Here is a 23425-nt window from a genome sequence, read left to right as displayed (position 1 = left end):
TATTTTTTGAACAGTCATTCATAAATTCTAGCATTTTAACTATTAGTTGGCAATTAATCCCAATAAGCCAACAGGATCTTGTGATTGTGAAGGGCTGTTATTGTAGGTTGGGCAGAAGGAATATTTGTTAGCATTTTTATGGGCTCTCAAAGTAGTTTTAGCTCTAAAACTGATAAAGCCAAGCACAAGCTTTATCAGTCCTGCCACTTGACTGTCAGCACTATGTAGATAAACTCATAATAGTTCCCAGAGAGGAACTTTTTAAGAGATTCTTAAGCAGGAAACCAAGGGAGAGAGATTCTTAATGTTGCCTCATTACCATAGACCCTTTGGGGGCTTAACGTATTCTGACAAAAGTTAATTTCAAGATCTTATACAAATGAAGGATAAGATTCTGCATCAGATCCAAATTTGGGGCATTTTGTCACCTCACTGCTGTTGGCAACTCTGAAAGCTAGAGTTGGTCCAAAAGGACACAGACCACCCCATCTCCTAGGGCATCTTGGGGCAGGGAGATGGTATTAAATGGGGACTGAAGGGCAATTTTACCTTGTCATCCAGATTTTTCTATTCTGGATGATTTTTTAAGATAAGGATTTATGTATCACTTTTAAGAACAGCAGGCATATTTTAAGTAGGCATATTTTAGTAAAAATAATAACTGTGGTGTCAAGATTGCCAATCAAATATAGTCATGGCAGTTGTCACTCATCTGGCCACCAACAATCTGGATGATTCTGGAAAGTTCCATAGCTGTTGGGAGGTGCTGGGGCAGAGCAGGGGAAGCAGGGAACCAGAGTCAGGTGCACAGCAATCCCAAGCAGGGTCTGTGGTTGCTGAAACCAGATTGTTAGGCATGGAAGCGGTGGTTTAGGGAGTTAGGTGAACCAGATGATAAGTGTGCCCATAATAATGGAAAATGAGTGCACAGGGAGAATTTCAGAAATAAGAAGCAATACAGCACAGGTGATTTGAGCAGGAGTTAGGTACAGATCTTGGTTATTAAGAGCATGAGAGAAGGATCTAGAGAAAAACACTGTAGAGAAACGAGGCTCCATTTCTCCCCGTTGGCTACCCTGCCTGGTGCAATCTGAAGAATACTTCATATTTTCTCCATGGATTCAAGGGCACTTCCCAACTATTTTAGGTATGCCAGCTAAACTGTGAACTCTGGACCGATAACATTTCAGCCTCAAGATATAATTTCCTTCTCTCAGGAGGCCTTGAACAAAATTTTCTGTTAGTTAATTTGAAAGCCCATACTTTGTACTTCTTAGTTCTAATTGTGGTCATCTTCTTTTCTGAATGGTCTTAGGTTGGTTTTTACATACTTTTGTGATCTAATAAGAGTCTGAAAGATGTTTACATCCCAATATTCAACCGCCCTGAAAAATCGGAGATGCATTGTCATCACTGTTTTAACAAATTACTGTTTTCAAATTGCTATTTTACCCTTTCCCAAACTGATTTTGGTAGGAAGAGTGACTTCTGAAACAACCCATACTTTGTTCCATATAGTATGTTAAAAGGGTGGAGAAGCATAAGAATAGTGATGAGTATTAAGATAATACTGATAAGCCCAGGAAAGAAGCAAACAGGCATTCTGAGTAATGATTCGGGAAGCGTATCCGGGAGAGGGAGATTTTGAACAACTCTACCTATAAGGCAGACTTACCTCATGATTTGCTCCTTCTTTAAGGAACCAGGCCCACTTAGACTCTTCTTTAGAGACAGTCCACTGTCCTCTCTGATGCCCTTGAATGTATCACTTCACCTTGCTGAACAAGTTCATCCTCATGTAAAGCAGGGTGAAGATTATTCGCTCCTGGAGAAAGCTGTCACAACATTTTGATAACCAGCAGAAGTGATTCAGCAAGCCTGTCTGTCATTATCTGGTGAGAGGACTCCAGAGGGTGGAGTTTCTTTAGGGAAACTATATGGCCCCCTCCTCCTGCAACACCCACCAAAAGAAGTATGAAGGCCAACATAATGTACTGCTATGTGTTAGTATTAAATGTAATAAATTAAATATAATAATTGTGCTTTTATCCATCTGGTTCTCTATTGCTTAGGGTTTTAGGGAAAACTGAAAAATCAATAAGGCAAAATATATCAATAAGGCATTTATACTGATGAAAACAGACAGGAGTTGTTTTTTTGGTTTTTTTGGTTTTTGTTTATTGGTTTGGTTTGGGATTTTTTGGTTTTTGCTTTTGACTAGGGATATTTTAGGGACTTTGAAGAAAGGACCTGAAAATTATCACTCAGCCTGGTATTTATTTTGCAACATATGCTGACTTCTAACTTTCAGAGCTGACCAGCCTAATCCTTGATCATCCCAGAATGAGTTTAGGAATTGTGATCATTTCCTTTTTACTGGGTATTTGCATACATCACTCACCAGCTAGGTTTAGAAGGATGAGCAGCAGTCTCTCTGTGCTGAAATAGAATGATGTGAATTTAGGACCAACCTGAAATGTTCATTTCTCAGTTAGCCCTTACTGAGCATTTATGTAGCATGAAAATATAGAGAGAAGAAAACTGTCTTCCATAGTGTACTTTTTAAAATAGGCTAATAAGAATGGTTGGGGTTTTATATTTTCATCTATGTTTTGCATTAGGACTTTCATGGATATTTGCTCTGTGTTGAGGGGAAGGGTCAATGTATATAAATAAGAAGAAGGATATCTGGCAAGATTGGGAACATGACCTCTTGCCCTCCAAAGCCTGGGAAGCCCTAGTGAATGCTCCCAATCTTAGCAGTGTATGGACACGGTGTGAACTCTCCCCTCTGCATACAGAGTGGGGGTTAGAGGTTAATGAATGAGTGCTCTCCTCACCCATGAGATCCTGTTCTATGGTGGTTTTATAAATAAGGGCTTAAATGGGGTCAGAATAGGACCTGCGTATTGCTTCCAAACCCTCTAAATCTTTTTGAAGTGATGGCGTTCAGAGATGACACCCTTCCACCAGGGAAGGGAGGCATGGGGCTCTTGGGCTTGGGGAACTGGACGGCTGTACTGGTTCAATATGTCTAAGAGAAGGAACAAATGGAAAACAAAGTGGGGGGGGGTCCTTTGCTGCCCCCTATTCTTCTCTAGTAATCCCTTAAAAAATAATTGCAGACCCAAACCTCTGGCCTCTAGCACATTTTCCACTTGATTAGAGGCCTTTGTGAGGTCGGGAAAGGGACCCGCGGCCTTGTACATTGTGCTGAGGCCTGAAATGTCCAGCTGGGATTTTTTTCCATCAAAAGGGGATTTTAGTAAAACCATTATCAGGGGCTTAAAGGAGAAAAGCTGTTGAGCTGCAAGTGAGGGGGTAGATTAGCATTAGCAGGCTTGTTCTGGGCACTGGTGGAGGGGTGGGAAGGTGTCTGCAGCCCTGCGCACAAGTGCTGTGGTTTCTCTGCAATTCCCTGGCAGGTGTAGAGGCAGGAGTGGGCACAGGAGTGGGAGCTGCCGGGCTCGGGAATGGTCCATGGGGCTTTACCTCCAGGGCATCAAGTGCGAGGCAACCCAAATGAAGGAGGATTGCAAGAAAATGCAGGGTACCTGCTGGGTGGTATATGAGAGGCCCCAGACGTGCTTCATTGTAGGTTATGTGCCTCTATGTCACCTGGAACCCTCCCCCCACAACACACACACATACACCACTCTCTGGGCCCCTCTTTACACTCTCTGTAGATGGGGCAACCAGAACTCAAGGAGCCTGGAAGGGGCTGTGCTGGATCACTTTAAATTTTTTTTTAAATGTTTATTTATTTTTGAGACAGAGACAGAGCATGAACGGGGGAGGGGCAGAGAGAGAGGGAGACACAGAATCGGAAGCAGCTCCAGGCTCTGAGCTGTCAGCCCAGAGCCTGATGCGGGGCTCGAACTCACAGAGGGCAAGATCACCCACAGAGCTGAAGTCAGATGCTTAACCGACTGAGCCACCCAGGCGCCCCTGGATCACTTTAAATTAAGGACGTGAATGTGTGTGTAGACACCTTTATTTCTGTGGGGCAGCAACAGAGGGGACAGAAGAAGGTTAGGAGAGCAGCGGCAGTGACTGCCCTGTGTGCAAATAAGTAGTCTGGCTGTGTGGACTGGCAGCCCTCTTGGGTCAGGGCTTGCGGAGTTACCTGAAATTGTCTTCTTGGGTTACTAGAGTTGTCACAATACCTTCTTTGCTGAAACGGAGCATGCAAAGCTGAGCCGCGTGGAGCTGGTAGGCAGCGTTCAGGCCACTGGAGCCAACCGCTGCCTGCAGAGCCCGTGTGAGGGATGTCACTCGCCAGTGGCCCTGGAAACGCCTGTTTTCTGTTTCTCCCCGTGTACACTGTCTCCCTAGCTTGCTTTCCCTGTACAACCAGGATGCAGGATAGAACATACCGCTCTCCTGACCGCAGACACTGACGGCTGTGGGGGGTGGGGTGGCCCCTGTGTCGGAGCAGGATGCTGGCAGGTGCACAGGACCGTCACCTTCCATGCACATCCTCAGCCTCGGGCTCACCTCAGGCCAGCCTGGTGGCCTGGTAGCCGGAATGTTTGTCTCAAGTCGGATTCACACAAAGCAAGAGGGCCTGTCTTCTTGAAGATGTGGCTAGCCCAGGAGAGCTATTCTTGGAGGCTGTGAATCAAAGAGCAACCCTGCTAGTTCCTTCCAACGACCGTCCTGAGAAACTGCGAGTCTTTAAATAGTCTGTGCTTTCCCTCACTTAATTTCATTGCAATCGCTCTTGGTTATTCTGGCTCCTCAGCCTGCCCCGTGTTGTCTTGTCCTCAGCCTCACGTGGAGGGATGCAGGCTCCCCGGCCTTGCTACCACCTCTTTTCTTTATTTGGGCTGCTGTCCCTCAGGCTGTGTTTGGCATGGTCACTAACAATGGCATATTTCAGCTACAATGTCCGTAGAGCTGTCTGGGGAGATTTTCTGCTTTTGTAAGACATTCATGGATGATGCCGGGATTGCTAATTTGCTTCGTGGCTGGGCCCTGAGTTCCAGAAGTTTTTCCTTTTCTCTCTTTCTCCAACCCAAACGATCCTCTGTATTAGCTAATAAAGCTGTGCCCTCCACAGTGAATGCAGCTTGGTAGAAGTAGCCATGGGGGATATCCACCTTCCACCTTCCACATTTTCATTCCATGTTTGCACCAACTGCTCTTCAGATCCACGCTTTGATTCCCTGAGGCCAGACTACGGAGCACCTGGACAGCAAGAGCCCTCAGGCCTCTCCAGCCCTCAGCCTGCCCCTTATTGTGTGGCTTATGGAATCTGGCCAACTTGGCTTAGAAGTTCTTTTCTTTTTGTTTTAATTTCTCCTACCTTTTCCTAATGTCTGTTTTCCATAGGAAGAATTTAGATATGTGAGCAACCTCACACCTTTATCAGGCTCTTAAACATTTTCAATGTCATAGACTCCTTTAGATTTTATGAAAACGTCTTCATCTGTAATAAAGATGCTCATTTTGTAATAAAAACAGACACTCCTAAAATTTTAAAAATACTTTTGTTTTTCCTCAAAGGCTGTCTAGAATTTTTCATTACAGATGATATGCGCTTTTTTTTTTTTTTTTTTTTTTTTTTTGCCATAAAAAAAGCCAGAACTTCTACTCTTGCTGTTAAAACTCTCTCCACGGGGGCACCTCTCTCAGTCGGTTGGGCGTTCGACTTCAGCTCAGGTCATGATCTCACAGTCTATGAGTTCGAGCCCTGCGTCGGGGTCTGTGCTGACAGCTCGGAGCCTGGAGCCTGCTTCGAATTCTGTGTCTCCCTCTCTCTCTGCCCCTCCCCTGCTCATGCTCTGTCTCTCTCTGTCTCAAAAATAAAAATAAAAACATTTTTAAAAATTAAAAAAAAAAAAACCTCTCTCCATGTATGACTAAAATTTCAGCCCATTTGTTCTCCCAAACTTCCCAAATATGACAATCTAACCAGATTTGTACAAGATGGTCTTTAAGAAAAATTAGAAATTGATGTTTGATTCCCACGGCCTCCAAAAGCAGAGCACTGTGAGCTAAATCAGGGAACCTTTCTGAGGTCACATCTGTTACCTTGCTTAGAGAACAAAGTGCTGTACACCTGGGCTCCTTTGAAGAGCTTCACTGATGTTTTAAAATTTAATTTCATCTTTTTGGTAATAATCCCTCCTTTGTCAGCTCTTAGACCCTGGGGAAATTCTTTGGGTTGGGGGGAAGATGCGGCGGGGGTGGTGACTGGAGGGCATTTGAGGGGGAAGGTTTGGGCGCCCCACTGGAAATAACCTCCAATTCGCAGACAATGCTGCCGCCTGCTGACAAAACATAGGGCTTGCAGGCTTTGTGGATAAATACGTTTCCTCTTTCTACTTTCCATCTTCCACATTGGAAAACAAATTTCCATTCATTTGTAGTAACTATGCTCTATTTTTCTGCCTTATAGTGGATCTTAAAATCATCTTAGTAGACTAGCGGGAAAGAAAAATACAAGGTTGGACTCCCAGCTACCTCTGATACTGGTGTAAACCTGATTCATAGCTGCGTCACAGTGGGGAGGATCAGTCTTGGGTGAGTGGGAAAGGTTTCTTGTTTTTTGCGGGGAGGGGAAAGGTCAAGGAGCAATGTAGAAGAAGTCAACATTTATTTTCCACCCCTGCCTTTCAGTAAAATGTAGTGCTTGACTTCTGTCTTCTAACTCGCATATATGCATTTTTTCAATTTTTTAAAAAGATTTTATTTTTAAGTAATCTCTATACTCAACATGGGGCTTGAACTTAAAACCCCAAGATCAAGAGTTGCATGCTCTACTGACTCAATTTTTGTTTCTAAACTAAGTAGTAATGAGGCTGTTTGCTGCTAAATCCTGTGTCGTACTTACTCAAGTGAATTTCTGCGGCTCCTCTTGTGAGTCCACTGAAATTTAGACCTTCATGTGTGGGAAGAAGATAGGGCAGCTGTCTTCCTTTGGGCCATGCTGCTCTAATTGTCGCCAGTTGACTCTGAGTACAATGGCAGGGCATCTGGCTAAAGTGCACAGACGTCAGCTAGGGTTGGAAGAGCCAGTCATCTATTCCAGATTCACAGAATGAGGAGACCTTGTCTGCTTCCTGCAGCAGCAAGCTGTGAGCCTGATAAAGCTTACATCAGAGAATCTGGTCAGACCATTTTTACAGAGTATTCCTGAAACTCTCGAAATTATGTGCATTTGGAATGAACTAGAAGAGCTAGAAATTATCAGTTTAATTTTTTCATTTCCATGTTGTTTCCTTTGGACACACCTACTGGTCTGGTCCTCTTTTTTGTTGTTTTTTTGGTTCACAGTAGTGAGCTTTTGAGCTATGAAGCTAAGGTTTAAAACACTGAAGTATAATGGAAGGTGCAAATTAGTTGCCTTCCATCTAAGAACATTAAGAATTTGAGAGGCATAACTGTTGTTAATTCCTCCTTTATTTCATCCATCTGTCCACTTTTAGCCTCAGTGATTTTACTAAAGAGTCTAGGAATATTATGACTAATTCTTTTGGTTCCTCCCTATTTAGAGACCCTTTCTCAAAAAGCAAATGGTAGCACACAAATGTGTGCATTAAAATGCCAGTTTAGGGTAAGGATTTCCTAAGGAGAAATATTATTATGGATGTTTGCAAATATTTTCATATTCTTTTCAGATGAGGAAAATAGTACTTGCAAGCCATGCTGAGTTATCCCTTGCTATTTATAACAAGTTAATCTGGTCTCAAAGAATGATTTTCCCACAGGCCAGGTCCAGTGACTCGAATCCATGATATGAGTAGTAATTACTGACAGACAGCTGTGTGTGAGGCCCCGTCCTTCTGGAGTGTGGATTACATAAACTGAGGAGCAATAAACATAACAGAGTGCCTGATATTAACAAATTAGACCCTTGTACTCTTTCTGGACAAGAGGGACTTGTAACTAAAACATCTGGTAAGTCAAGCCTTTTTACCTTTGAATGAAGAGGAAATAACTGGTGATCCTGCAACTTGATTCTACTTTATAAGGATTGTGTGACAGGCATTGTAGTGTGCTGAACATGTGCGAACTCTTAACACCAGCACAGACTTACAGCATTCGTACTTCGCATCACTATTTGTGACAAAGCAGTGTTCTGGAAACTGGCTCAATTCTTCTGAGGACAACAGGGGACAGATTTAACACTACTAGCTACTTCAGTACCCTAGAGCCCATTTACCAACTTGCACTAGTTTTCCAGCTTCTCAAATAACTCTATATATGATGCTGACAAGACATATCTAAGTTTGCACAACGTAATAATACATATTAAATAGTAGTAACTTTCAGCAGTTGGTGGGGTTTGTTTTTGTTTTTGTTTTTTCCTTACTCCCAATGAAAACAGGCCCTGGTTTAGCACCTTTCTGAAGCCAGGGGTTAGGGTGGCCCTTTACAATACCTCAGGGAAAGATCAAAGAGCTACCGGCATGCTTATCACCCTCTGAGGTGGTCAGTCAAGTCTGCAGCAGTCGGTTCTGATAAGTACTCCTCATATCACCGTGGCAAAACCTTACCTTTGTCAAGCCTCTCTCCCCATTTATAAAATTAAGTGTGCAGTATCAACCAGATTTGTGAAAACAAACATTTGAGACAGAAAGTGAACACTGTGTCATGATTAAATTCTTCCAGCAGGTTGCATTCACATCCCTAACACTGTCCCCCCTTAAGTTTCTTTGCTGCTGCAGAAGACCTCATTCTTTTCTTTGCAACTGACACTATTTTCCACCATCACAAATAAAAGTGAACTTACAAGGATATGTGTCATTTGTGTTTTACACAATTATAGTCTAAGCACAATGAGATAATAAAAACAGAAGTCTTTTTTTAAGAAAAGAATGTGCAATTTTCTGGGTTAACAAACAGCAAGCAGAGGAATTCCACTTCTGTTTTGTTTTATTTGTGGGGATGCTCAACATACCCCCACACTAGTGCTGCAGTTAAGATCTCAAGCTTACTTTCTCTTCCACCTTAACAGGAAGACTTGACTTTACATAGTACCAAATGTTCTGGGTTGGTACAGGCAACTCCACCAGGCAAAATCAGAGCAATCCCTGGAAAAGAGGAAAAGACTGAAACTGATCATTTGTGGACATTTAAATTTATCATTGTCTAGAAATACTTGTTTTCTATGCAAGACCTGAAAGTACATGCTCTTTCCAGCTGTGCACTTACCTTTGCTAAGTTCTAAACTAGTAGTTGCCAGTGACCCAAATATGAATGTCTTATCTGTTTGATACCACTTTTCAAAATATTTTAACTTGCTACATCATATTGGAACAAAAACAAGATATGTGACCCAAGCATAGGCCTGTGTTTGACCATAGCTTTCCAGTTTCTAATCCTGTGCTCCACATTATCTCAACAGAAAGCCTCACCCCTGCCTCCATAGGAGTTCAGAGGCATACAGAGTTTAGGCCTTGCCCTCTACTAAGTGGATAGAATGAACTTAAAAGGGACTGATGTGAGATGCAGGGAAGAGAAGGGCACCAGAGAGGGCGACTGATACATGACTTACTGTAGCCTCCCTTTCTCTAGCAGGGCAGCTGAGAGCAGAGGCCAGGGGCTCCCCCTTTCCGGGGACTGGCAAAAGACGGTTGTCAGAGGCTGCATGAGGTCTTGGTTTTGTTTTACAAATCTGATCTTTTAATCAAGAGGTTCTTATTCCTTGAAAACACAGTGGTCTCTGGGGGCCATACCTTTCCCCTTTGAAAACTTGAGTTCACATTTTCTAAGTCAAAAGTAAAAAAGGTTTTACTGATTCTGAGACCAGCGTCTATCTAGTAACTGCTGCAGGAAAGCACCAGGATTTAGGGAACAGGCCATACTTCAGTTTCCACATCAAGTGTCCTTTTTAAAGAGAAAAGTCCTTACCTTTAAAAGGAAACTCCAATAAAAGAAACATTTGCTTTTTCAGATCTTTGTTGATTTGAATCAGGAAAGAATATGATCAGTTTGAATTTTCTAAACTATTTAAAGACAGGCTGTAAGTTAGGCAAGCATCCCTGTCTCTGTTGCCAAATGTGGGGTAAATCAGGTGTGGGGCAGGGGGGGCTCCCCCACTTTAGGACTGAGGAATCCCACAGGTGGGAGTCCACAGCAGGGAGCATCATGCAACAATGCCCAGCACTTCTAGCTAGAGGCCTAGCATGGTCCTTATGGGGCTGCAGAAACTGTCTGGACCCCAGTGAGGTTGCACTGATAATCTTTTCCAGACAGACTTCAAGGGCTATTGCCCAATGAGGCTCAGAAAAGAAAGGTATGTGGAGCCCTGTCCTCACCACTACCCAGTTTCTATGAGGTTTATTACTTCTAGATGATAAAGTTTACACTAAGGTCCTGTTTTGGTTTTTCACTTCTGAAGTTTCAGCAAAGAACCAGGTTTTCCTGTTATTCTAAAAGTTGCCCTGAAGTGCTTTTTAACTTTTGTAGCGCCCACAAAACATCTTATTTTCTTTAGTGCTTCTAATTCCTGTAGGTATGGCGGAGATCAGATCCACCCATATTCCCTTTAAGTAGTGCCCTGTGGCATGAGCTTGTCCACGCTGTGATCAATCAGTTGCCACTCATTTCTGTGAGGTCACCTTACTGGAAACCAAGGTACGATTAGTAACTAAACCTTCTTAGGTACGGAAGGGAGCTGGACTTTGGAACTGGACTTGGTTTGAGTCCTGGTTCCCCTCAATTAGTGGCTGGGTGACTTAAGGCAAGTAGTATGCCTTATCTGGAAATAAGGATACCTGTTTCAACAGGTTGCTTTGAAGCCTAAAGGAGAAATATTCAGGTACCATGCAAAGCATACCATAGGTTCTCAACACATATTCATTTCTTTCTACCCATGAAGGTTGAGAGATAAACAGTTAACCTTGACTGATGAAAGTAAATGGTTTATTCATCGTTTCCAGAGACACTCCAGATATATTAAGCATACCCAGTTCAGCATGAGGACAGTAGGCCCATGATCTTAACTTTCAAACATTCATTCACCGACCTTTAATCAGGCTTATATTTATTTAGCCTTGCAAGTAAAAAACAAAACCAAACAGAAAAGTGGAAAACTTCCTGTTAGTTGGTAGGACTGTGTATTAAAATGAAGAATGTGAGCACAGAGTCTAAGACTTAGGAGGTGCTCAAATTTTGATGGACTGAATCTGTACAGTCATGCAGTCTGGGAGAAAGAAAGATCCTCTAAGAACTTAGAGCTTATGGAACCTTCATGCATTATAGTGCCAAATCAGAAAGCTGACCCTAATTCCAAGTCCAGACTTCTTATTAGGGTTCACACATCACCCCCCCTCCCCCCCGCCCCAGGCCATAAGCACTTGCAACCTAAGAGGGAAGAAAGAGATCCACACCTTCCCCAAAGAAAAGGAAGATGGATCTAGTGTCAGGCTCAATTAGACCCAATTGTGATAGCTCTCCAAAAAGGAACAATGCAGCTTTTGTGATAGGCTCCAGCAGAAAGCTTGGAAATTTTACAAAACAACCTTACCCCGAGAGAAACTTGGGTTCTAGCTCTCTTCCTGGAAAGAGGTGTCTTTGCAGGAAAGTTTTATACCACTCTTACTAGCTCTTGCTGGGATCAGTATTTTTGGTTTAAAAAAAAATCTCAGAAACAACAAGACCTATGTGAAACCAGGAATATGCACTGCTCCACTGTTTGAGCGCTTATACCCTTCCACTTCCACAGGGTGTCGATTATTTAGTTAATGTCTACCAAAGGGAACTCTTTGCTAGAATTGTTGGTATTCATTTATCTGCACTGAAGAATTCTAAGAACCCTCACCACAGTGGATGAGTGGCCAGCTTCAGAGCTGGAAGTGCTTAAAATGCAAATGTGCAAGAACTCCTGGCCAACCTCCCCATCCCCCAGGAAAGTGCTTAAATACAGCCAGGCCTGGAGGAGAATGTTAAAAAGAGGGGCTGAACTGCCTTCCTCCTCTCCACTAGGACCCTCACTCACACTGTGAGATTCAGCATGCATGAGTGAGCAAGAGAGAGAGCGAGCAAGGACAGCGCTCTTTTAACTTTCTGAACAATGGCTTCAATTCCCTCCACCCTTCACCATTTCACATCCTCCCCACACCCACTCAGAGTGGAAAGAAACCCCTCTTTCTCCCCCACTTCCACATCCCATGAGCCATTTTTCAACAGGACCCCTCGATCTCATTTCCACCCTGGGGAAACCGTGACTCTTACAGATCACGTTTTTAAAAAGTTCCATTTTGTTCAGCTTTTTAAAATTTCCATGTTGTTGACAGTTTAAAACCAAGAATTATACCAATCTCCAGTCCAGTCACATTTCTAGAAACAAAACATTTAGGTGTCAGTGGTAAACCTTACACAGAATAAATGTTTAACCGTGAGCTTACTCACACCACATAGGATGCACCAAACCCTATACCTTATTTCCTCTTAGAGTACACAAACAGCACCTCCTACTTTGGCGTGGGCCCAAACACACACTGCCTTCAAAATAATTCACAGATACAAGGTTTTTTTGTTTTTGTTTTTTTTTTTTTCAAAAACATACTTCATATTTCCTCTTTTATTATATAAATATCAGTTTAACCTTTTACTGTAAGAATATAAACGTTTTAAGAGGATCTTTGTTATTATTTATACAAATTCACAAACAGTACAATTAATTGATAAAGGTCTCTGGGTTTCTTTAACTCCATGGTCTCGCAGGTTGCTGTGGAGGATTCTAAAAAAATAAACAAACAAAAACTCCAACAGAAATATACATCCTACTCAAAAGCAATTTTTTTTTTAAAGCCACGAGTCCCAACCCCCACCAAAATAAAGAAAGCCATCTATTCCTCCATTTAGAAACAGATTTTTGTAAAACTCACAAACTCCCATTTTATTAACAGAACAGAGATGAGACAGGAGTTTCAGTCTCCTCCCCTTCACGTTACAGCCCCAGGGGCTCCGTAGGCCAACTCTGCCCCTCTGCTTCCAACAGGAAGCCTCACTGTGTGACCTTTTTGTGGGGAAACTTGGAAGAGGGTGAGGGTAGGGCAGAATTTGCATATATAATAATCATTTTCAAGACACAATCTGCGTCTCAAGCAAACAAACAAAAGTTCAACTCTCATTTCTTCCACACATTTGTGCTATAAATTAAGTCAAGATTTATGGACACCATTGGGCCCTCAAATCCCAATGGACGGGGAGAAAAAATTCTAGCCAGAATGTGGAAGTGGATACACTGGATGGATGGGGTTTGGGAAGAAGCCAAAACAAAATGGACGTACAAACCCAATGGGCATCTTTCCAGTCTAGGCACAAAAATGTTTCAGTCTCAAAATATCTCTCTTGTAGAATTCCAGGGCTTCAGAGAAAAAAGTAAACTAAAACGAGGTAGCCAGACATATATATATGTATATATATATAATTTATATATATATAATATATAGACTATATTCAGCAGAAAAAAAAAAGGACCGTGATTTCGAATTTCTCTAAAAAATGAAAATAAGAAAAAGAAAGACAATAAAAAGGAAATGAACGTGAATAGCAGAGCACTGTAGGAGAAGGAAGGAGAAGAGCCTGGGATTAGTTACAAAGTGGAAGGAAGAAGGGTGAAAAGGCCGTGGTAGTTGGGTTTGCTCTTTATACATTTCAAAATAAAAACCAGATCACAGTATTCAAATGAAAGCTTAAGTGAAGGCAGACATTTTCCTCAACTCCCCAGGGTTTTAAGGACTAGTCACTCCCCACCCCCTCCCCCATTTCCAAATGCAAAGCAGTGGGGGATACAGTAGCTCAAACAGTCCTCCATCCCCCTGCCGAGAGGAGTGGGTGGGTAAGTAGCTGATTCAATCTCTCTATCCTCAGGGAAAAAGAGAGGGGAGTTAAGGTAGGGGTAGCAGAGGAACCCCAGATGCAATGAGAATGGGTGCATAGTGGGCCGAGGTGCTGGAGGAGGGAGAAAATGAGCCTGAGGCTTCGTGTCACTGCCCCCATCTCATCCACTACAATGATCTATGTGTAAGTGTGCATGTCAAGTGTTGGGGGGGGGGGGAGGGAGGTGTGGTGGTGACCGGAGGATGAACAGGGTGGGACAAGGGGAGCAGGTGCTGCTGCCCTCACCTGACCTTCTCACTGTCCGTCATCTGCCAGAGTCCTAGGTTGAGTACCTTGAGGCAGGGCAGCTGCGTGATGCGCTCCAGGCCGCGCTTGGTGATTCGGGTGCAGCCATACAGGTCTATGCCAGTGAGCTGGCTCAGGTGCTCCGCAATCAGCTCCAGGCCCTTGTCTGTGATGCGCACACACTGTCCGATGTTGAGCGTGCGCAGCCCATGCATCTGCCGCACCATGCGGTTGATGCCATCGTCGCTGATGTGGCAGGAGCAGAGGGACAGGGACTTGAGGCCGTCCAGGCCCTGAGCTATGTAAGCCAGACTCTGGTCCCCCACCTTGTCACAGAACGACACATCCAGCCCCGAGAGGCGAAGGCTGCCCATGGCCAGATGCATGATGCCAGTGTCACTGATGTTGTCGCAGGAGCGCAGGTTAAGGCTGCGTAGGCTGCCCATGTGCGACAGGTGCAGGAGGCCCGCGTCCGAGATGCCCCCGCAGAAACTGAGGTTGAGGAGCCTCAGGCCCGTCAGCCCCCGGGAGATGTGCTTTAGAGAAAGGTCAGTCAGCTTCTGGCAGTCCTGCAGCGTAAGCTGCTCCAGGCCCAGGCAGCCCTCGGCGGCGCTGCGCGTCATGCCGGCCAGGTGCCCTATGCCCACGTCCGAGAGGTGGCGGCAGCTGCGGAGATTAAGGCTCTTGAGGCGCTGCAGGCCCCAGGCGATGAGCAGGAGGCCGGTATTGGTGATGTTGCTGCAACCCCCCAGCTCCAGCACCTCCAGGCCCTTGAGGTACTGGGCTATGCGGCCCAGGCTGCTGTCGGTGATCTGCTTGCAGAGACTCAGGTTCAGGGCACGCAGGGAGCCGATCTCCTGCACAAACGCGTGGCCCAGCCCGTTGTCAGTGAGGTTGTAGCAGCCGCTTAGGTTGAGGCTCTCGATGTTGGCCATGCCCTGGATCACGTAGCTGAGGCTGCGGCGGAGGCTCAGGATCTGCACACGGCGGATACCCCGGGCCTGCAGGCTGGGGAACAGCGACGGGTTGGCCCGGCGCAGGTGCAGCTTGGCCTCCACCCCCCGCCACACCGACTTGTGGTAGGCGGCGTCCCGCCAGGCCGTGCACACCTGCGCCGCGCGCCCCTTATCCCGGACGTCCAGGTAGCCGAAGATCATGGCCAGCAGCTCGGGGAACAAGCACGAGATGTGGGTCTCCATCTTCCTCCTCCCCCCTCCGCGGCGCCGGGGGGAGGAGGCGCGGGCCCCGCCGCTCCTGCCCCGAGAGGCGACAAGAGCGGTTCGCCCCGGCCGCTGCCGCCGCCGCCTCGGGCCCAACGGACGGCTCCTCCCCGCCTTCCGGCTCCGGCCGCCGCCGCCGCTCCTCCTCCTGGTCCGTCCGTCCTTCCTTCCTTCCTGCCGGCTTCGCCTCCCTTCCCTTCCCTCCCCCCGCCCCGGGCTCCGCTCGGTCCTCACATCCCGGGCGGGGAAGGCGCCCTCTCACTCACTCCCGAGCCCGGCCGGGCCGCCGCCTCCGCCGCCTCCGCCGCCTCGGGTCTAACCACGCCGCGCTCGGGCCGCGCCGCTCCGCCCGCTCCGCCGCCGCTCCCACGCCCCCTGCCGCATCCTCTGCCTCCTGCCACTGCCGCCGCCGGCCGCCGCCGCTGCTGCTCCGGGCCGGGGGGCCCCGGGGGCTGCGAGCACGGGCTCCGGGCGCCGAGGAGGCTTCCTGCTGCCTTTGTCTCTCGCCCGCTTTTCAAACCTCCCAGCCCGGGCCGCCCGCACTCCGCCGCCCAGGCGGGGGGACCTGGAGGCCAATCCGGGCCACCGGGCGCACGTTCCTTCTCCCCCCCGCCGTCCGCGGCCAGTTGGGAGCTGCCGGCCCGGGCACGGAGAACGCCGCGGCCGGCGCGGCCGGAGCGCGGCTCGGCGCCGGGCCCGGAGCGAGCAGGCGGGCCGCGCGTTTGGTAGAGTCCGGGCCGGACCCCTCTGCCCGACTGCTCCTTCGCGCGTCCCCTCCCTCACTCCCGCCGCGCTCCCCCCGCGCGCTCTCGCGCAATGGTACGAGCCTGCGCTGCCGGAACTGTCGGAGCCGTTACCCTGGAAACCGAGTTCTTCCTAGTCTGGCCGCCCCGATTTTTAACCCTGTAGGCGCCATTTGAGAGCAGCTGTCAGCCAGGCTCTTCCCCACCCTTCTCCTTTTCACCCCGTAGCCCGCTATTGAGCCATTCCCTTTCTGGGCCACGCCCCAACCCCATTCCTTCTCTTTTTCTTTGCTGCTGACGTCTGCGCAGTCTTTTCCCATAGTTTACCCCTGCAATTCCTGACCCCTACTTTACACCCTTCTCCCTTTATTATCCTTGCAAGACCCTCTTCCAGTGGTAGTACTCAATAATCATCACTCCGACTCTCCTTCCTTCTTTTACTGTCCTTAATGCCCCTTAACATGTCTCTGCTATCACACTCCCAATTCTTCCAACGGGGCTGTTTCCTACGATTCCTTTCTCTCCAGTCTTGTGCCTCAAATTATGAAGAAACTCGACTTTATTCATCTCTGCCCTAGCTTATCACTGACCCTCTCCGGCCCTCATGCTACAAGTATCCATTACTGCTTCCATCTAGCGTCTTCTGGTTGTGTCCATACGCCTCTGTGAGTACTTTATACATCAAAACTTCCCTCCACTTCCGCACTTGGCTGCTGAACTGTGAACTGAACTGTCGGGAGCGCCACAGATGTCCTCCCATCTCCTCAGCCTGCTTTACACTTAGGAGGGAGCAGCCGTCCCTAAGCCTTGTTTTGTGATCTTTTCCTTTCTCCCCAGCCTTTTAGACTACATACAGTTTTACGGACAGTTGTATGATAGTATATTTGTATGTACAAACACAAAGATACTGTTTAAATAAAATACAATGACTATTGGGCTTGGTTTAAAATGCTCCAAGCAAATGTCTGTTGGTCTGTCAACTGTTTCATTGAACCAGGGCAGTGCTCTCTTCTACAATGTGGCTCCTGAGTCTTAAATGCCACACTGAATATAGGATTTCAGAGTTTCCTTTTAACTATCCCCAAACCATGAATCTTTGCATCAGAGAAAATGACCCTATTTTTAATGAACTTATGGGTCCGTACAACTTGATACAGGACAACCTGATCTGTTTATCGGAAAAGGAAAATGGTTTCATTGATTGTTTGAGGACCTGAACAAAATTTTGAATGGGCTCCATTTTCAGTATATGAGATTAGCTTTTGGCCACTTCTCTTTGCTCAAGAGACCAATACAAGTGCATACAGATTCACTAATAGGCATAATATATATTACACACACCCCATCCACCTCTCCTATTTCTTAAAATTTTTTAAAAGTTTTCTTTATTTTGAGACAGTGCGACCTTGTGCACACAAGTGGGGGAGGGGCAGAGAGAGGGAGAGAGAATCCTAAGCAGACTCAGCACCCTCAGTGCGGAGCCCTAACCCACAAACTGTGAGATCACGACCTGAGCCAAAGTCAGAGGCTCAACGCTCAACTGACTAAGCCACCCAGGTGCCCCTACCTTTCCTGTCTATAAATCAGGAAATGCAGAAGCAAAAACTCTTACACATTTGCCACCTCACCCACATTACACATGATGTGAGGCCCATAGATTTTTATAACCTCTCTGAAATAATGGACTGTACTGTTAGTCACCTAGATGATCCAGATGTGCTGAGGAAATAATTTCAGGCCATACCTGAGCCAACACTCTTCTCCTAGAGTGTATCTGGCCTTATGTTTGTCTCAGTCACTTATGACTAAATTTTTACCTTAAACTCTACATGAAAGTCACTTTTTTGTTGTTCTGTAGATGTAGATGTATTTGTATTGATGTCAAAGTATCAGTCCAAAACAACTTAATCCTACTTAACACAAAACAAAGTGCTAGACCACACACGGGGTAGGGGGAGCGGATTTGTAAACTGGGAGCATGACCTGAAGGAAAGGAGCTTACTGGTTTTCCTCCTCTAGACAGGGTATTGTTCTCAATTCTGAAGAGTCATTCAGTGATGCCCAGAAACACTTTCTCTAGAAGTTGGCCACTTGATCCTAGTTCTACCAAAACTTTTTCCTGAGTTTTATTAATACAGAGCCTTTTGTTGAAGACGTTCAAACATATTTCAAGGATTTGCAGTAATATGATTATTTTCATGTTCAACAAATAGGAAAATAAACATCAAGAAGCATCTCAGAAAATGAACATTAGTGGAGAAAAGGAAGTGTGGCATCAAATGAGCCCTATGCTGTCTGGAGATATGGTGACTTTTTATAGCATTGAGAAAATGTCTCCCCTTTCTGGGTGTCAGTTTCCTTATGTAACAGTAGGGTGATTTGACTGGATAATCTTCAGGGACCTTTCCAGTATTAACACCCTGGGAGACCATGAGCCTAGATTAGTCCTACTGGCTTCTCAACCCTGGAGCTTGCACATTGTTCTTAAGACAGGCCAGAGTTTAAAATATTTTCACATGCAATGGCTCCTTGGGGATTTTGGTTTAGGCTCAGATTTGGGACACAAAAATGGACGGAGCATATTAGAGAGCAGAGACCTTGATTATCTGAGAAAGATGGATACCAATGTAGAAAATCCTGTGGATAGCTGTTCATCCCCCCCCCCCCCACTTTGCTGAACTTTATTAAAGCAAAAGCGAAGGTAAATCTCTAGAACATAGTCAATTTTCTGGGATTCTCCCCTCAAAAATATGACAGTTGATTTCCAAACACATGCTAGAGTGTACATGGTTCCCAACTATACTTGTCAGTGAGAAGCTGAAATCCTAAGATGTACATCTTCCAACTGTCTGTGGTCTGTCTTTGGATCAACAGTAATTGCCTGAACAGCTACTATGGCTTCATTAATTTTTGCCTGTAGGTCTCTGAGCTCTTCTATGTGCAGCAATTACAGATTTTGAGCACTTCATTAACAACTGCATCTCCAGCGTCAAAACCAAGAATATATTTATCTAAAGTAACAGGCAAACCCTCTTTTGTTTGATTTCTTTAGCAACTGCATCCTGCTCAGGTGCTCCTGGACCAAAATGCGAGTTGCCTTAAGCATTACCAGGTAACCATTAAGATGCTGAATCTGAAGAAAGTTAGCCAAAGCCATTACACCAGCCTTAAGATCAGGATTATTTACATCCAAATTGATCAGTGCCTCTACATTGTCAGCATCTTTTGTATTATCAGGTAGCAAGCCCTTGTATTTTTCAGCATTGTCTCCATACTCAAGTCTAACGGCTAAACCAAGAAGCCAATTACTTCTTGTTGATCTTGAATCTTGAAAGGACAGTTAACATGTCTGAAATACTTTTCAAAGGACTTGGACCAGTCACTGCTGTGGATGTTTCTTAAACTACCTCTGCCTTCAATCTTGTGGTGTTTGATTTTCTGGTCTTCAAGTCAAACAATAAGGTTTCTAAATTCCGTTTCAGTTTTTCAGTTGAAGCCAGCAGGGTTGTGGTAGTTGAGGGCCATCAGCTTGCCTTGGAACGTGGTCCCTGCTTCTTGCTTTGGTTCCCTGGGCGTGTGTTGGGAGAGGGGAGGCAAGGAGGGGCAGGCAGCACAGGCACTGTTCGTGTTCTAAGGACTTGTTCAGATTTTCGTATATGGTTCAATAAGTTGCAACCAGAAAGGAGTTTTTTTCTGAATGAGCTATTCTGTATAGAAACAAAAATGAGAGCCCTGTATAAGAAGTCTCTCCAAAACTTTATCAAGAATTTTAAAGGAACTAGATTTTCAGATGGGTGTGTTTTTCATCTGGGTGAGGCCTGGGAAAATTGAGAGGCCCAACCCGGATATCAAGCTTACTTAAGGGTGTGTGTACTTCCTCGTTCAGAGAAGGAAGATCTGGCAGGAAAGATCAGAAGAGATCTGCAGCTTTTTAAAGTCATTCAAAAAAATATAGATCCAAAACTAGTGACCCTGAGTCTAGCTGGTAAGTGTTGGATCAAAGGAGTTAAAATATGTTGTGTGTGTTTTGTATTAACTCTAAAGTATCCATGGCACTACTGTGTAGTAGACACTCTGTAAAGGTTTTTGAACTGAAATGAATGAGAACAGTAATAACATAATATCTTTATGAAAGACTTCATGCATATCAAAACGTCTCCAAGAATCTGGACAACCAATAGCAACGGACATCTGAGGTTTATAAAATGGTACCTTTCCAACTACTTTCCAACTTCAAGATTTCTTGATGGAAACATTCTTTCTATTCCTTCCTAGTCCAGTAAAACCTTGGATTGCGAGTAACTTGTTCTGCAAGTGTTCCTCAAGATAAGCAAACATTTCTAATAAATTTTAACTTGATAAAAAGAGCTATGTCTTGCAATACAAGTAGTATGCGAGGTCGAATGTCACGTGATCATAACTGAGCCAATGGTTCTTCAAATTTGCTTTGATATATAAGTGCTTTGGATCACAAGCATGTTTCTGGAACGAATTATGCTCGCAAACCAAGGTTTTACTGTATTACTAAATGAGAGTTTCTTGGGGCATCTCTCAGACATTTCTCCAAAGAAGATATACAAATGGATAATGAGCATATGAAAAGATGCTAAACATCAGTAATTGTTAGGGAAATGTAAATCAAAAGCACAATAAGATACCACTCACATCTATTAGGATGGATACTATTAATAAAATAGAAGATAACAAGAGTTGGGGAAAATGTAGAGAGACTGGAACCCTGGCATACTGTTAGTGGGAATGTAGATGGTTCAGCCCCTGTGGAAACTAGTATCATGGGTCCTCAAAAACTTAAAAATAGAATTACCATAGGGGTGCCTGGGTGGTTCAGTCGGTTGAGGGTCTGACTCTTAATCTCAGCTCATGTCTTGATCTCAGGATGGTGAGTTCGAGCTCGTTGGGCTCCACACTGGGCATGAAACCTACTTAAAAAAAAAAAAATTAAACAGAACGAACATTTTGAAATAAAGATGTGAATAAAAGGAAAAAATCGGTGAAAATTGTTCTCATATCAACAAATTGCCAGGAATACCCTGAAATATTTGTTTACTCTTCCTAGGTTATTAATTTGCTATATCCTGTAAACATGGGCTTTATCCACCACAATAAAAATAAGGACTTGGGGTCTGGGTAGCTAGAGCCCTCTCATTAGGATAGCTGTGCACTTTATTATTATTATTATTATCATTATTATTATTATTATTATTACTATTATTATTATTTGAGGGGGGCAGAGGGAGGTTTCCCAAGGAATTTATTTGGGCCAACTTGGGGACAGGGAAGCTTTGCATCTGAAAGAAAATGTTGGGCCTTTTGGTGGTGAAGTGTGGCTCTCCCTGGGGCCACAGGACCAGATGGGACAGTGGGAACTTGATCTTGGAGTCCTGGAACTGCTTGGCTGCCAGTGGGCTGCCCTTGCTGGCTGCAGTCCTCACCTTCATGATCTGGATCGAGTGAGCGCTGTGCCAGTGCCTATGTCAGGACAGCACCGGGTGCCAGAGCCTGCAGTGGTCGGTCCCCATACTTCGGGTACGTGCCGTGGGTGCCGTTGCTGGAGTCATAGCGCAGCCAGGCTCTGAAGCTCTTCCCCCACAAGGGGCATTTCTTGCACCCTTGTCTGCAGCAGACAGTTGCGCCTGAAGACTTTTTCGTCTTCCTCAGCTGAGACACAAAGTACCAGAAGGGGGGGCTTGGTCCCAATATGATTAGGTGCAAAAGATTCCCTGGCCATAGAGGGGCTGAGTGCTGCATTGGGGGTGGGCAGGCCGACCCCCACCACCTTGGACCGTTGCAGGGTGCCCGAGGCCTTCGTGGGGCACTCTCGGCCTGTCGCCACCACCATGAAAGGTGACCGTGCACTCTATTGTCTGAACTAGAAAAATTCATGAGAGTGAAAGGGATTGCCAATAATGATCACCCCCAGATGAATGGTCACTCCCTCCTTCTACCCTGGAAGTGGGGTTGCCATTTGTAAGTTGTAATTTGCAACTTTTGAGTATTAACTTTAATGTATGTTTTCATATTTTCAGGCACCTAACCAAAGGATTAGAAGTACTCTGATAGTGGGGTGCTTCAGTTAAGCATCCCACTCTTTTTTGGGGCACCTGGGTGCTCAGTTAAGCGTCCGACCTCAGCTCAGGTCATGATCTCATGGTTCGTGAGTTCGAGCCCCATGTCGGGCTCTGTGCTGACAGCTCAGAGCCTGGAGCCTGCTTTGGGTTCCATCTCTCTCTCTCTCTCTCTCTCTCTCTCTCTCTCTGCCCCTCCCCTGCTCATGCTCTGTTTCTCTCTCTCAAAAATGAATGAACTTAAAAAAAATTTTTTTTAAAAAGCACCCCACTCTTTTTTTTTAAATATGAAATTTATTGTCAAATTGGTTTCCATACAACACCCAGTGCTCATCCCAACAGGTACCCTCCTCAATGCCCATCACCCACTTTCCCCTCCCTCCCATCCCCCATCAACCGTCAGTTTATTCTCAGTTTTTAGGAGCCTCTTATGGTCTGGCTTCCTCCCTCTCTTTTTGTTTTTCCTTCCCCTCCCTCATGGTCTTCTGTTAAGTTTGTCAGGATCCATATATGAGTGAAAACATATGGTATCTGTCTTTCTCTGCCTGACTTATTTCACTTAGCATAACACTCTCCAGTTCCATCCATGTTGCTACAAAAGGCCATATTTCATTCTTTCTCATTGCCAAGTAGTATTCCATTGTGTATATAAACCATAATTTCTTTATCCATTCATCAGTTGATGGACATTTAGGCTCTTTCCATAATTTGGCTATTGTTGAGAGTGCTGCTATAAACATTGGGGTACAAGTGCCCCTATGCATCAGCACTCCTGTATCCCTTGGGTAAATTCCTAGCAGTGCTATTGCTGGGTCATAGAGTAGATCTATTTTTAATTTTTTGAGGAACCTCCACACTGTTTTCCAGAGCAGCCGCACCAGTTTGCATTCCCACCAACAGTGCAAGAGGGTTCTCGTTTCTCCACATCCTCTCCAGCATCTATAGTCTCCGATTTGTTCATTTTAGCCACTCTGACTGGCTGGTATGAGGTGATATCTCAGTGTAGTTTTTATTTGTATTTCCCTGATAAGGAGTGACAGTGAGCATCTTTTCATGAAGCATCCCACTCTTGATTTGCGCTCAGGTCATGATCTCACGGGTTCATGGGATCAAGCCCTGAGTTGGGTTCTGCGGTGACAGTGTGGGGCCCGCTGGGGATTCTCTCTCTCCTACTCTCTCTGCCTCTCCCCTGCTCGTGCACTCTGTCTCTCTCTCAAAATGAATAAATAAACTTAAAAAAAAAAAAGAAATACTTTGATAGAATACCAGCTATTATTTGTTAATATTAACA

At 45.2% G+C, this 23425-nt stretch overlaps 2 protein-coding genes and 1 pseudogene across 2 annotated transcripts in view; 1 reads left to right on the top strand and 2 right to left on the bottom strand.

Moving 5' to 3' along the window:
- The window catches only part of WNT5B (Wnt family member 5B), a 106019-nt gene that overhangs the window by 40867 nt on the left and 41727 nt on the right, over positions 1 to 23425 (top strand). The window lies entirely within an intron of this gene.
- Positions 10859 to 15661, bottom strand: FBXL14 (F-box and leucine rich repeat protein 14). The gene has a single exon (XM_043563599.1). It carries the CDS (start codon positions 15282 to 15284, stop codon positions 14082 to 14084), a length of 1203 nt encoding a protein of 400 aa, XP_043419534.1. The 5' UTR covers positions 15285 to 15661; the 3' UTR covers positions 10859 to 14081.
- LOC122473040 lies at positions 15536 to 21908 on the bottom strand (annotated as a pseudogene).

This window comes from Prionailurus bengalensis, chromosome B4 (genome assembly GCF_016509475.1).
Source record: "Prionailurus bengalensis isolate Pbe53 chromosome B4, Fcat_Pben_1.1_paternal_pri, whole genome shotgun sequence".
NCBI lineage: Eukaryota > Metazoa > Chordata > Mammalia > Carnivora > Felidae > Prionailurus > Prionailurus bengalensis.
Note: the sequence above shows the minus strand (reverse complement) of the source record. Positions and strands in the feature narration are given on the sequence as shown.

Bases quoted from the DNA above. Each gene is read 5' to 3' on its own strand.
- FBXL14 (XM_043563599.1), bottom strand. From the start codon at position 15,284: ATGGAGACCCACATCTCGTGCTTGTTCCCCGAGCTGCTGGCCATGATC.